We start from the raw sequence: 11,602 nt of genomic DNA, 5'->3' as shown, positions 1-11,602 counted from the left end.
ACTGGCGGTGACTGACTGGATTACCGGGAGTCATAGCACCAGAATGGAGGGGCCAAAGAGGACGGCGAAGGAGGCCATGGTCCTCATGGGGCTGGAGAAAACCCTGGGTAAGTATAAATGAGGTCCTGTGTACCAGGTACACTTTAAGCCTGTTGCTAGAACAGTTGTGCAGAAACTTTTGCAGGAAAAGTATTTCTTCCAGGGCAAGGGACATGGACCTCCTTCCGCTTGTTGCTTCATGTTTTCTTTTTTAGTTGCATAGATACCTTTGCTGCATATGTAGGTGTGTGTGTGTTCCACGCAGGCATACAGTGTGGCCATTCTGCACAGGGTCAGGTTGAGTTTACAGTTGTTTACGTACCTACCTACGTATGGACATGTCCATTGTATGTGTGCACAATGGACACTGACGCAGGCGGAGGACACAGCAACGCTGCCATTTTATTAGGTAAGATTATTAGGAAATGTTTGGATTCGACGCATTGCCAATACTGTAGCTTACTGGCCAGAAACACTAATTGGGTGTGTAATGTTTCATGATTTTGGTTTCTGGAGTGAATCATTCTGAGAGAATTGTGTTGACTTCGGAGGTTGAGTTCCTGCAAGCTGGTTTGGGAGCAGATCAGCTGAATATATAGTCAGAGACGGCTGTAGGGGCATAGGAGAGAGGAAGGAAGAAGAGCTTGCAGTCCCAGCCAGGTGAGTATCTAGTCCAGGGGTGGACAGCCGTCAGTGCATGCTCCATACAGTCTGTCACTTCATGGATCCTCGGATTGGGTTTCCCTGTTAACTCCTTCAGATTTTTTAGATCTGTCAGTGCATAAACAGAGTTCATCATTAATGCTGGCTACAAAGTATAGTTCTTAAAGCGATCTGAGCAGTAATTTTTCCATTCTAACGAATGAACCTCCCAATAAGAGAGGTTCGTATAGGCCTGTGCCGCTGATGATGCAGGGGTTGGGGGGCGGGGGGATGAGCACCATTACTTTCCTGTGGAGTGCTACTCTCTGCCCCAGGTCTGTTCAAGATTTTCCATCTTCTCAAGCAGATCGCAACTTCTGCAGGCATTTGTAATTTCCAGCGGGGGTCACGCACATGCCGCGATGGTGTTCCTCCAAACCCCCACACCCCCAGCAGCACACACCATTTTCAAACCTTCCTTATTTTTGAAATGGAAACATCACTGCTCAGGTCGCTTTATCAATATGACAAAAAAAAATAAGAGCTTGTGAGCAGGCCCAGGCCTAGACAGAGGCAAAAAAGGCACTAGTCTTCAGTGTAATGGTGAGGAAAGGGAAGGGGGCGTATTTAAGTCATTGTAGCTGCAATTAGTTGCACAGTAGAAGGTTGGCCACCATAAACAGTCCAACCATGCTCTCATTCTCTTCTATCAGCAGAGCCGGGCTGAGGCAGAAGCTGGATAGGCTTCAGCCTTTGGGTGAATGGCTGGGAGAGGGCCCACATTTATCCCCCTCTCGTCGGGCCCCCTCCTGCAGTGTATATGTGGCAGCACTCTTCTCCTGTGCACTTCCCCCCGTGCACTCGCCCCACAACATTATGGAGCACAGTCTCAGGACAATTACAGGCAGCACACTCACTCACTCACTCACTCACTCACCTCCTCCTTCCAGGTGCTAGAAGTCCAGTCTGCGTCCTTTGTAGCGATTCTGCTCTGCACTTCCTGCTTCTCCATGTGGGCTCTAGTGTCTGATGTGAGAGGCAGGAAGTGCAAAGCAGAATCAGTATAGAAGAGACAGACAGAACCTTCAGTGCCTGGAACAGAGAGGAAGTGAGCTGTAGGGAGGCACTTGCTACTGATACTGGGGTGGGGGAGGGGGGGCAGCAGGATCAGTTGCCCCTTGGTAGCCCATATTTTTTATTTGGCTACAAGGTTTTCAACTACAAAAAGGCGCACCTTTGTAGCCCATATTTTTGACTACAAGGTTTTCGCGCCCATATTTTTTATTCAGCTACAAGGTTTTCGGCCACAAGGTTTTTGATTCTGCTACAAAAAGGCACCTTTTTATAGCCAAGATTTTTGATTCGGGAATGCAGGGGGGGGGGGGGATTAGGGCACATCTGACTACTATACTATGAGGGGTGGGGAAACATCTGACTACTATACTGGGGGCACATTTGCTACCAATACTGGGGCGGGCGCATACCGGGGGAAGGGGGCTACACTTTAGGTTCTCTAATCTCTTCCTCTAGTGCTGGATACAGGATTAACAGCTGTGCTAGGCTGTCGCTATTTAGACAAATATTGCTATCAAAAGGGCTGGTGGGTGTCTGGACATGTAATGCAAGCCCCCCAAGTGTCCCGGATCCGGCGGGACTGTCCCGATTTGGGGAGCTCTCCCGCTATCACCCCCCCCCCCTCCCCGCCAGTGTCCCGGTAGACTGGGCAGAGTGGGTGAAAAAAAAATGATCGAGGCACCAGCAGCGCCAATGTGAGATGCAGGGCCGGCATCACATTCCTCCTTCCCTCTCTCGGAATGTACCCCCGTGTCCCCCCTGATTGCAGAGTAAGTGTGCGCAGTTTAGCTGGCTGTCCTCTTACCATTGATCCTCGTGTACCAGCAGCCGGCTTCAGGAAGGAAGCAGAGTGAAGCCGGCTGCCGGTACACATGGATGAATGGTAAGATGACAGCCCACTCCGCTGCGCACACGTACTCTACAAGTAGGGAGGACACAGGGGGGCACATTCGGAGGGAGGAATGATAGTGGCTCCTCATGTCACATTGGCGCGTCGATCATTTTTCTTTCGCCTCCTCTACAGTGGCAACCTCCTCCCCACCGACGGTCACCTTCCTCCCCACCCACGGGCACCCTCACCCCCCTCCCCACGCACGTATATTGTTTATTTTCAAAAGTTATTATGAACGTAGGAGAACAACGATGCGGAGCGTCCAATTTGTTGCCAGATGGGGATGTGCCTCGGCCGGGGTCCAGCAGCACACCAGACCAGTAGCTCAATAGTAGGATGGTGCTGGCTACTTCCTACTAAAAAGTTATTATGAAAGAATATTAACCAGGATAGAAAGGACCAGTGCGATTTTAAATTAAAAACAAACAAACATGTTTTGTATAAAATCTTTATAGTATGCGTGACTAGTGATGTGTCAGGAGTGTGGCAGGGGTGTGGCCTAAGTATTCCGCTTTCTGATTTCAAGATGTTGAGAGGTATGGTAATGCTTTATTTCAAGGAGGGGGGATTAGATGGGAGGCACCTCTCTCAGTCAGCCTGTGTAAGGGCTCGTTTCCACTATTGCGTTGCGGAATCGCCGGCGAATCACCGCAGGCAAAAATCGCATGCGGGTGCGACTCCGCATGCGTTTTTTGCCGCGATTTCGCATGCGATTTCGCATAGGGTAGTAAGTATGCGATTTTAACCATGTCACTACCTGTGTGAATTAACATGAGTACCTATGCGAAATCGCATGCGAAATCGTGGCAAAAAACGCATGGGGAAAACGCATGCGATTTCCCTATTAAATACATTGCGTGCAATTCGCCTGCATTCCACACGCAGGCGAATTCTGAGGGGTCTGCCGTGCAGATTTTCCCCGCACACAAAAGCACAAGTGGAAACAGGCCCATCCACTTGTATTGGCTGTGCGAATCCGCATGCGGACAACGCATGTGGATTCGCTATAGTGGAAACGAGCCCTAAATAAGCAGGCACTTACAGCATATTTCATGTATTCCACCCAAGATTGTTTTAGATAAAGTAAAATGAAATACAAACTATTGTCTCTCACTTACATAGTTGAAAATAGTCATTTCCATAATCTTCCTTAATGTGTGCCGATATCTTTTCCCACAGTCGTGTCACGTTATTGCGATGAGCATCCCAGTCAGTGGCCATCTGTGTTTTGTAACAACCAGGCTCTATGATGGAAACTTTTACCCCAAAATGATGCATTTCTCTCCTACAGGGGAACAGAAATGAGAAATAAGACTTGCCATGAATGTTTTTTTTTCATGCACACACTGCAGCTGTGTCAGCTATACATGTTCAGGCATGGAGGACCCTCTGTAGTCCTGGTTGTTAGCTGAAAAGGTAGGAGGTAAATAGTGACAGTAGGTGGTGGATAGTGTCAAGTAGTGGGTGATGAATTGGTGACAAAAAGTACATGTAGTGAAAAATAGTAGGTGATGCATAGTGGCACATAGCAGGTGGCAGATGGGGATAGGGACAGGTAGTGGGTGGGTGGCAAGTAGTGACATATTGGGTGGTTGGTGTCAAATAGTGACAGTGTAAGTGACAATAAATAATAATAATAATAATAATAATAGGTAGTAGGTGGCATGTAGTAGGGTAATTGGGGACAAGTCGTTTATGATGACACTCGTCCCAATAGTCATAATTTCTTTATTCACTGAAAATGCAAACAAGCAAAATGTGGCTTGGTCTGGTAAAACAAATGTATGATTTATACAGCTTGGAATTGGACCAATTACTGCACACAATTAACCTAAAATGTGCCTTTTTCAGATGTGATGGTTTTGGTTGGTTTCCGATCCTTGGGTCTAATGACTGGGAGTGTGTAAAGACTGGGAGTGTGTAAAGACTGGGTGTGTGTAATGACTGGGAGTTTATAATCTGGGGAAATCCTAAAGCCACTAATGTGGCGGGGCTTTTAAATCTGAATAAGTTATATACGTTTGTATGCTTGTTAATTATTATGATTTCAGTTATTTGAATAAAGTATAGAATATTTTGAATATTACCAACTCCCAACAAAAAGTACCTGCAGCAAATGTTATGCTTGTTTCTCCTCCCATCTTCAATAGAGCAGAACTCGGCAGCAACCAAGCAGCATGTCTGTGCAAATTGCAATGTTCATCACTAAACCATCACCTGGAATGATCCCTATAGATTGTTTTGGGCAACAATAATTACAAACTTGCACATGGTTTACTTACCTCAGACTGTCTGAGAAAGCCTCAACGGCAGCCTTGGATGGGCAGTATCCCCCACCAACAACAGCCAGCCTCGCCAGACCACTAGATACATTAACAATACGTCCCTGGGCTTTTCTGACAAGATGCAGCAGCTGCACTGTAACATCCACCGTACCAAGAAAATTCACATTCAGGACCTTGGAGAAGTCTTCTTTTGTTTGCCACTCGTTAGCACCAAAGGCAAAGCCAAAGCCAGCGTTATTTACAAGTCCCCAGAGACCTATAAATATATAAAATGTAGTAATATTTGTGACGTACGGATTCACTGGCAAAATGTGCCAGCCGCGCAATCATACAAAAATGCGCACCAAAATAAGATCTGGAGCACCCCTTTAATTCATTAGCCTGTTTTGAGAAAACAGTGCTCATTTCAAACCAGATCTCTGCTATACAAGGAAAAGTTTGTTTATCTATTAAAAAGGCAGTAAAGCTCCTCCAAGACAATTTCCCCATACTAGTGTTAAAGATAAGGGGATGCATGGAGGAGAAAACCAGACCCTGGGCATAAAGTCATTAAGTGACCACATTCCTGCACATAGCCTGACCAGAGTTAGAGAAATGACTTTTAATTCACCTTACATAGTTGCATAGTTATTTTGGTTGAAAAGACATACGTCCATCGAGTTCAACCAGTACAAAGTACAACACCAGTCTGCACCTTCACATATCCCTGTTGATCCTTGGAATGAATTAAAAAAAAAAAAAAAAAAAAAAGTCATTTAAACAATTTACTAAATTAATCAATGTTCCATAGATGCCAGGCATGTCAAAATTATCAGATATGCCTTAAACCCGAGCTGAAGGTATTTGGACCACCAAGCGTCGGTTTACCGCCTTCTATGCCTACAATATGATTTTATCTGAAAATGAAACATCGTAATATAACTGAGTTTAGATTCTGATTAAAGCAGAGAATGTCAGGATTACTCTACCATTCTCTGTGTGTTCTGATCCACAGTTGACAAGATATGGCCATTTCAGGTATATCATATTCTTTTCTGCCTGTCATGACAAAGTGGTGGAGAAGGATCATGTGGCAGACACAGTCTATCTCCTCTAACTATCCCCACCCTCTGGCAGAAAAAGGGTTAAAGAAACCTGTGGACACAGGCAGAGAGAGAGAGTCCCTCTGCAGCCATCTATATACCATCGCAGATTGGCTGTGTTATAGAGGTAGACTTCAGCCATCCATACAACATCATCTGGGATTGGCTATGTTATCCATGGACTTCTAACCACAAAACTTCTTCTGTTGGACTTGTTACCGCAAAGGACATATGGTAACTTGACCTATTGCTCAGACTGTAATTAGTTATTTTCACTTTTAACCCCTTATTGTTGTATCGATTTGTTTCAATTGTTATAGTTAGTTCTGCATTTTTTCTTTGAACGATTAAAAAAAAAAAAATTGTTCGTCTAAGTGCTGTTCTGAAAAACTCCACAAAGGATTCACATCTCCTAAGAGAGATGTTACCATACCCGTTTACAGTGGTGTGAAAAAAACTATTTGCCCCCTTCCTGATTTCTTATTCTTTTGCATGTTTGTCACACTTAAATGTTTCTGCTCATCAAAAATCGTTAACTATTAGTCAAAGATAACATAATTGAACACAAAATGCAGTTTTAAATGATGGTTTTTATTATTTAGTGAGAAAAAAAAACTCCAAATCTACATGGCCCTGTGTGAAAAAGTGATTGCCCCCTTGTTAAAAAATAACTTAAGGGCCCTTTTCCACTAGCAATCGCAATCACAAATCACAAACGCCAGTGATTGCGATTGCGATTTTTCATTAATTCTGTTATGCGATTGCGATTTGCGATTTTCATTTGCATTGCATTATGATTGTAAAAATCGCTCCAGCAAGCGATTGCGATTTGCGATTAGCGATTTCCAAATCGAATCACTGTAGTGGAAAATACTTCTCATGCTTTCTATGATAAAGTAACAACCCTAGCGATTTGAAAATCACTAGCGATTTGCGATTTTGCGATTCAGCAATCACAATCGCTCTAGTGGAAAAGGGCCCTAACTGAGGTTTATCACACCTGAGTTCAATTTCTGTAGTCACCCCCAGGCCTGATTACTGCCACACCTGTTTCAATCAAGAAATCACTTAAATAGGAGCTATCTGACACAGAGAAGTAGACCAAAAGCACCTCAAAAACTAGACATCATGCCAAGATCCAAAGAAATTCAGGAACAAATGAGAACAAAAGTACTGTAATTGAGATCTATCAGTCTGGTAGAGGTTATAAAGCCATTTCTAAAGCTTTGGGACTCCAGCAAACCAAAAGTCTTGGCAATCATTGAGATTTTTTTTTAGCAAAATTGAGACGAGCCTTAATGTTTGAATGTTTGAAAAATGTTAAATTAACAAAAACGCCTGCAGTGTGAACAAGCCCTTAGGCCTTGCTGACGGCAGCGATTTTCGATTTTTTTAGCGTTTTTTCCCATCCTGGTGCTCCACTGCGTGCTACGATTTTGGGCAAAGCGCTTTTGCAGAGCAATTCCATTTTGTCAGTTCCTGACGTTAGTCAGGAAGTGAATTCTTTGACCTGGAAAAGAATAAATACAGTGTATTTATTCTAAAAAAACGCGAACGCAATCGCTACATAAAGGGATTTTGTGAGCGTTTAGTGCTCTTCCTATACCTTCCATTCTAGTAAAATCACCCCAAAAATGGTACAGGCACCACTTTGCGGACCGCAAAACGGACAAAACGCACTGATATGAGAAGAAGAAAATCATTGCGCAAGCGTTTTGTGGGGATTTTGAAAATCGCTTGCGCTTGAAAAAAAGGCAGAAAAAGCCCTAGATGTGAACAAGCCCTTAGGCCTGGTGCACACCAAAAACCGCTAGCAGATCCGCAAAATGCTAGCAGATTTTGAAACGCTTTGTCCTTTTTTCTTTTCAGTAATATCAGTTGCCTGGCAGCCCTGCTGAGCTATTTGCCTGCAGTAGTGTGAATCACACCAGAAACATGCATGCAGCATGCTTGCTCAGGGTCTAGGGCTAAAAGTATTAGAAGCAGAGGTTCAGCAGGGCAGCCAGGCAACTGGTATTGCTTAAAGAAACTCTGTAACAAAATTTTCAGCCTTATTTCTTCTATCCTATAAGTTCCTATACCGGTTCTAATGTGGTCTGTCTTACTGCAGACTTTCCTAGTTGCACAGTGGCTGTATTATATCTGTTGTATAATCTAATCTTCTTTCCTTTGCTGCCTTTGTCGGCTCAGGCAGGAATGTGCTGCTCTGCTGTGATAGGTAGAAGTTATACACACCCTCTTCAAGCCCCCTCCAGGCTCTGTATCAGTCACAGACTGAGTTTCTCTCAGCCTATCACATGCTGGTTAGCAGCCATGTTTTTTGTTTGTAACCACTGCCTAAAACTGGCAATTACAAGCCAGGATTGCAGCAGGGAGTGGCAGAAACAGCAAAGAGGGGCCCAGGAGAACATAATGAATTGAATGGTATGCTTTTCATTGTAAGAATTGTAGAGTACAGATTCTCTTTAAAAGAAAATACATTTGGCAGCCTCCATATACCTCCCACTACAGTTCTCCTTTAAGCTGTGGGGAATGTGAGTTTAGAAGATAGCTAGACCTGTCTAGTCTGATCTCTACCTCCCATCTTATGGTCCCTTTCCCCTCACTGCATGATTGTTCAGCACCATTGACTGCAAGCCTGCTGGCACCAGAAAATTGTAAATGCCCAAACTCACAACTCAAAGCCCAAACCCAGCACCCCAGTGGAGCGTGCAAGCAAAGTCTCAGCGGTGCAATGATAGGGGATTCTTCCTGTGTGGCAATCGCTGTGTCTCATATCTATGAAGCCACCTAACGCCTTGAGACACAGCTCTATCATCCTTGGGGCACATCTGGCTATGGGGAGGGGGGCTGATTTGTACTGGAAGCACATCTGGCTTCTGTGGAAGGGGCTATACTGGGGAGGGGGCTTATACACGAATCAATCACTTTTTCCTGTTTTCTGAGGGAAAAGTTAGTGCCTCGGCTTATACACAGGTCGGCTTATATGAGAGTATGTACGGGTATGTATTTTCTTAGCTTTTTTTTCTCCACTTGTTTCACCAGTTGTTTCAAGTGTGCGTCTTTATTATACAGGGGAATGAAGAACAGTGATGCTTACTTGTGGTCCAATAATGTAGGGGAAAAGAGAACGGGACACATTAATACAGTGCCAACAGCACACATTCTGGATTCATGTACTTTTAGAATATGCCTATTACTTGGCAGTGCCCACAATTTGATGTGACCACACATCCTAATGTAAGCAAAACACTTTTATACTAGCAGTTATTACTGCCTATATTTAAAAACCTGAGGTTAGATTACATTTTTGGGGCATTTCATGTCTCCTTTACTCTGCAGTAGAATATTACATTCCTATGATTACAGTAAAAGTCTCAGGCTTGATCCAGCAGAAAAAATTGTGCATAGGGAAAAAGATATCACCTGTATTTCCAACAACTGTTGACACCCACTCGGTCGCAGAGCTCACACCTGTGGTATCAGTGACATCCAGGATTGTTGTCTGTAGTCTACTTGATGTCTCCTTGTTCAGGTTCTCAGCCCCGGTCTGTGTCAGACAAGCCGCCAGAACCTTCATTCCACGTCTGTCCAGCTGCTTGGCCAGCAGGTTCCCAAATCCAGAGTCACAGCCAGTGATGAAGACATATTTATCTGTCAGATTCTCCAGTATCTGGCTCTGTCTGTACCATCTGTACAGGAGAATTACACCCAGCCCCACTAGCAGAGGGAGCAACATTGTTAATATTTTCCTGGGGAAATAAATTATGAATATATTATATTATTTTGATTAAAATATTAATAGCAATACAATCTATTAGTAATTGACAATCTTGTGACGGGCTTATCTTAGTTTTCCATACTTCATTGCTTGTTCTATCAGTGCTTAAAAGCAAACCTGAGCTCAAAACTTCTTCTCTGCTCTATAAAATACACAACAGCATAATAACCTCTAAAGAAACACATTTCTTTGTTATAGCTGATACCAACCCTGCAATAAATCATCTGAAGGTCTACTTCCTGCTTTCATGGAAGCAGACACAGCTGAGGGATCAAAGTACAACTTGTGATATGTCACAGATGAGGGGGAATCAGACAGGCTAAACTCTCTAACATACAGGGTGGATTTCTCTGTTTTTTGTTGTTCAGTGCAAGAGTTCAGGTCCGCTTTAATTATGGCTTGTAATTCTAGGTTAATGGCTTACTGCACCAGATGCACTAGAATTGCAGTACGTCCTGGGAAACTTCACTCAAAGTGTTGTAAATAGTCGTCTTCAGCTTCGGGTGGACGCCGCTCGCTCCCGTGCAGGTACTCATCGCCGCCCCGGAGAGGTGAGATGCCTGCGTCATTGTATCTTCCGGAGTAACACATCCACCCATTACTTCCTGTTTAGCGTACTAATAGTATGCAACAGAACGTAATGAGGACATCTTGTGGCCAAATTGTAAAATTATGCCTGAATACATTTATTTTAATATAAATACCAAACACTAACATTTAAATGAACACCTTCCCTCCCACACTCTCCCATAGAACCCCCACAAATGTGTTGCATGAAAAAAGTGTGTGTGTGAGAGAGAGAATGTGTGTGAGAGAGTATGAGTGTGAGTGAGAGTGTGAGTGTGTGTAACAATGACTAACATTAGGATGGTAGGACAGTAGTTCAGGAACTGTTATGGTATGCACATACCTATACAGTTTTTCCTTGAATAGACTATCTTTTCTACGCATGTATGCAGCATGAAAAACACACAAGCACTTGACTTCACTAGAGACAGTTAAGGTGGCCACACACACACACACATTTCACTCGGAATCGTCGAGGTACCACATATGTATTTTAGAGATTGCTGCAATTTCGGGACAATCGACCATAAACTCAAAAAAATTGGTTGGTTAGAAAAATCAAGAGAAAAAAAAGTGAATAAAAAATTGGTATGTACTGACTAGTTACATACAATTTTTTTTCTGGGTGACTACAATGGGCTCTATTCTCAAAGACTTCCCGCATGCGGTAAAGTACATGCGGGAAGTTTACACCCAAAATACCGTCAAGTTGGAATTCTCAAAATGTTCCGCATGTTTTTTCTGCATGCGGAAAAAGTGTGGTAAAAGTGCAGGATTCTTGCGGAAAACTTTCCGCAAAAGTCGGTATTTTCCGCAATAAAAGATCAATTCTCAAAAATGTTCAGGCGCATCATTTCGTCGTTAATTACCGATTTTTTTATCACCTACAAGTAGTAGGTGATATATTCCGCATCCCATTGACTTTATTGAAGTCTGGAGGCTTAAGGGCTGTGCTTGCTGGACTTTAACTTTTTTTTTTTAAACACTTTTTCATGCGACCTTTTTACCGCATGATTCCCGCATGAATAATGGCAGTTTCCGCATCTTTTTTCCCGCATGCGGCAAACATGCGAAAATGTTAGTGAATGCTGAAAAAATGCAGAGTTTACCGCTGGCGGGAATTTAGCGGTAAAATTTTGCGGTACTTTTGGCTCTTTGAGAATAGAGCCCATTTACTCAATCCATCACACACCATACAATTCTTGATAAAATTGGTCTGAATTTTGCAACATGTCCAATC

The 11,602-nt window shown here is 43.5% G+C and overlaps 1 protein-coding gene across 1 annotated transcript; it reads right to left on the bottom strand.

Annotated features, from left to right (window-relative positions):
* Positions 1-527: 527 nt before the first annotated feature.
* On the bottom strand, positions 528-9,753 carry LOC137544098 (retinol dehydrogenase 7-like). The gene is made up of 4 exons (XM_068265161.1): positions 9,441-9,753; positions 4,930-5,188; positions 3,766-3,932; positions 528-810 (listed from the first exon to the last, which is right to left on the bottom strand). Exons 1-4 carry the CDS (start codon positions 9,751-9,753, stop codon positions 623-625), a joined length of 927 nt encoding a protein of 308 aa, XP_068121262.1. The 3' UTR covers positions 528-622.
* Between the last annotated feature and the right edge of the window lie 1,849 nt (positions 9,754-11,602).

Source organism: Hyperolius riggenbachi, chromosome 2, assembly GCF_040937935.1.
Source record: "Hyperolius riggenbachi isolate aHypRig1 chromosome 2, aHypRig1.pri, whole genome shotgun sequence".
Lineage (NCBI taxonomy): Eukaryota > Metazoa > Chordata > Amphibia > Anura > Hyperoliidae > Hyperolius > Hyperolius riggenbachi.
This window is presented reverse-complemented; position numbering and strand designations above follow the sequence as displayed.

What these genes read in the sequence shown, in the direction of transcription:
- LOC137544098 (XM_068265161.1), bottom strand. Translation starts at nt 9,753, where the DNA reads ATGTTGCTCCCTCTGCTAGTGGGGCTGGGTGTAATTCTCCTGTACAGA. An exon ending in GCTTTCTCAGACAGTCTGAG is followed by an intron (nt 3,933 to 4,929) that starts GTAAGTAAACCA and finishes GTTCCCCTGTAG; the next exon opens with GAGAGAAATGCATCATTTTG. An exon ending in AAATGACTATTTTCAACTAT is followed by an intron (nt 811 to 3,765) that starts GTAAGTGAGAGA and finishes ATGCACTGACAG; the next exon opens with ATCTAAAAAATCTGAAGGAG.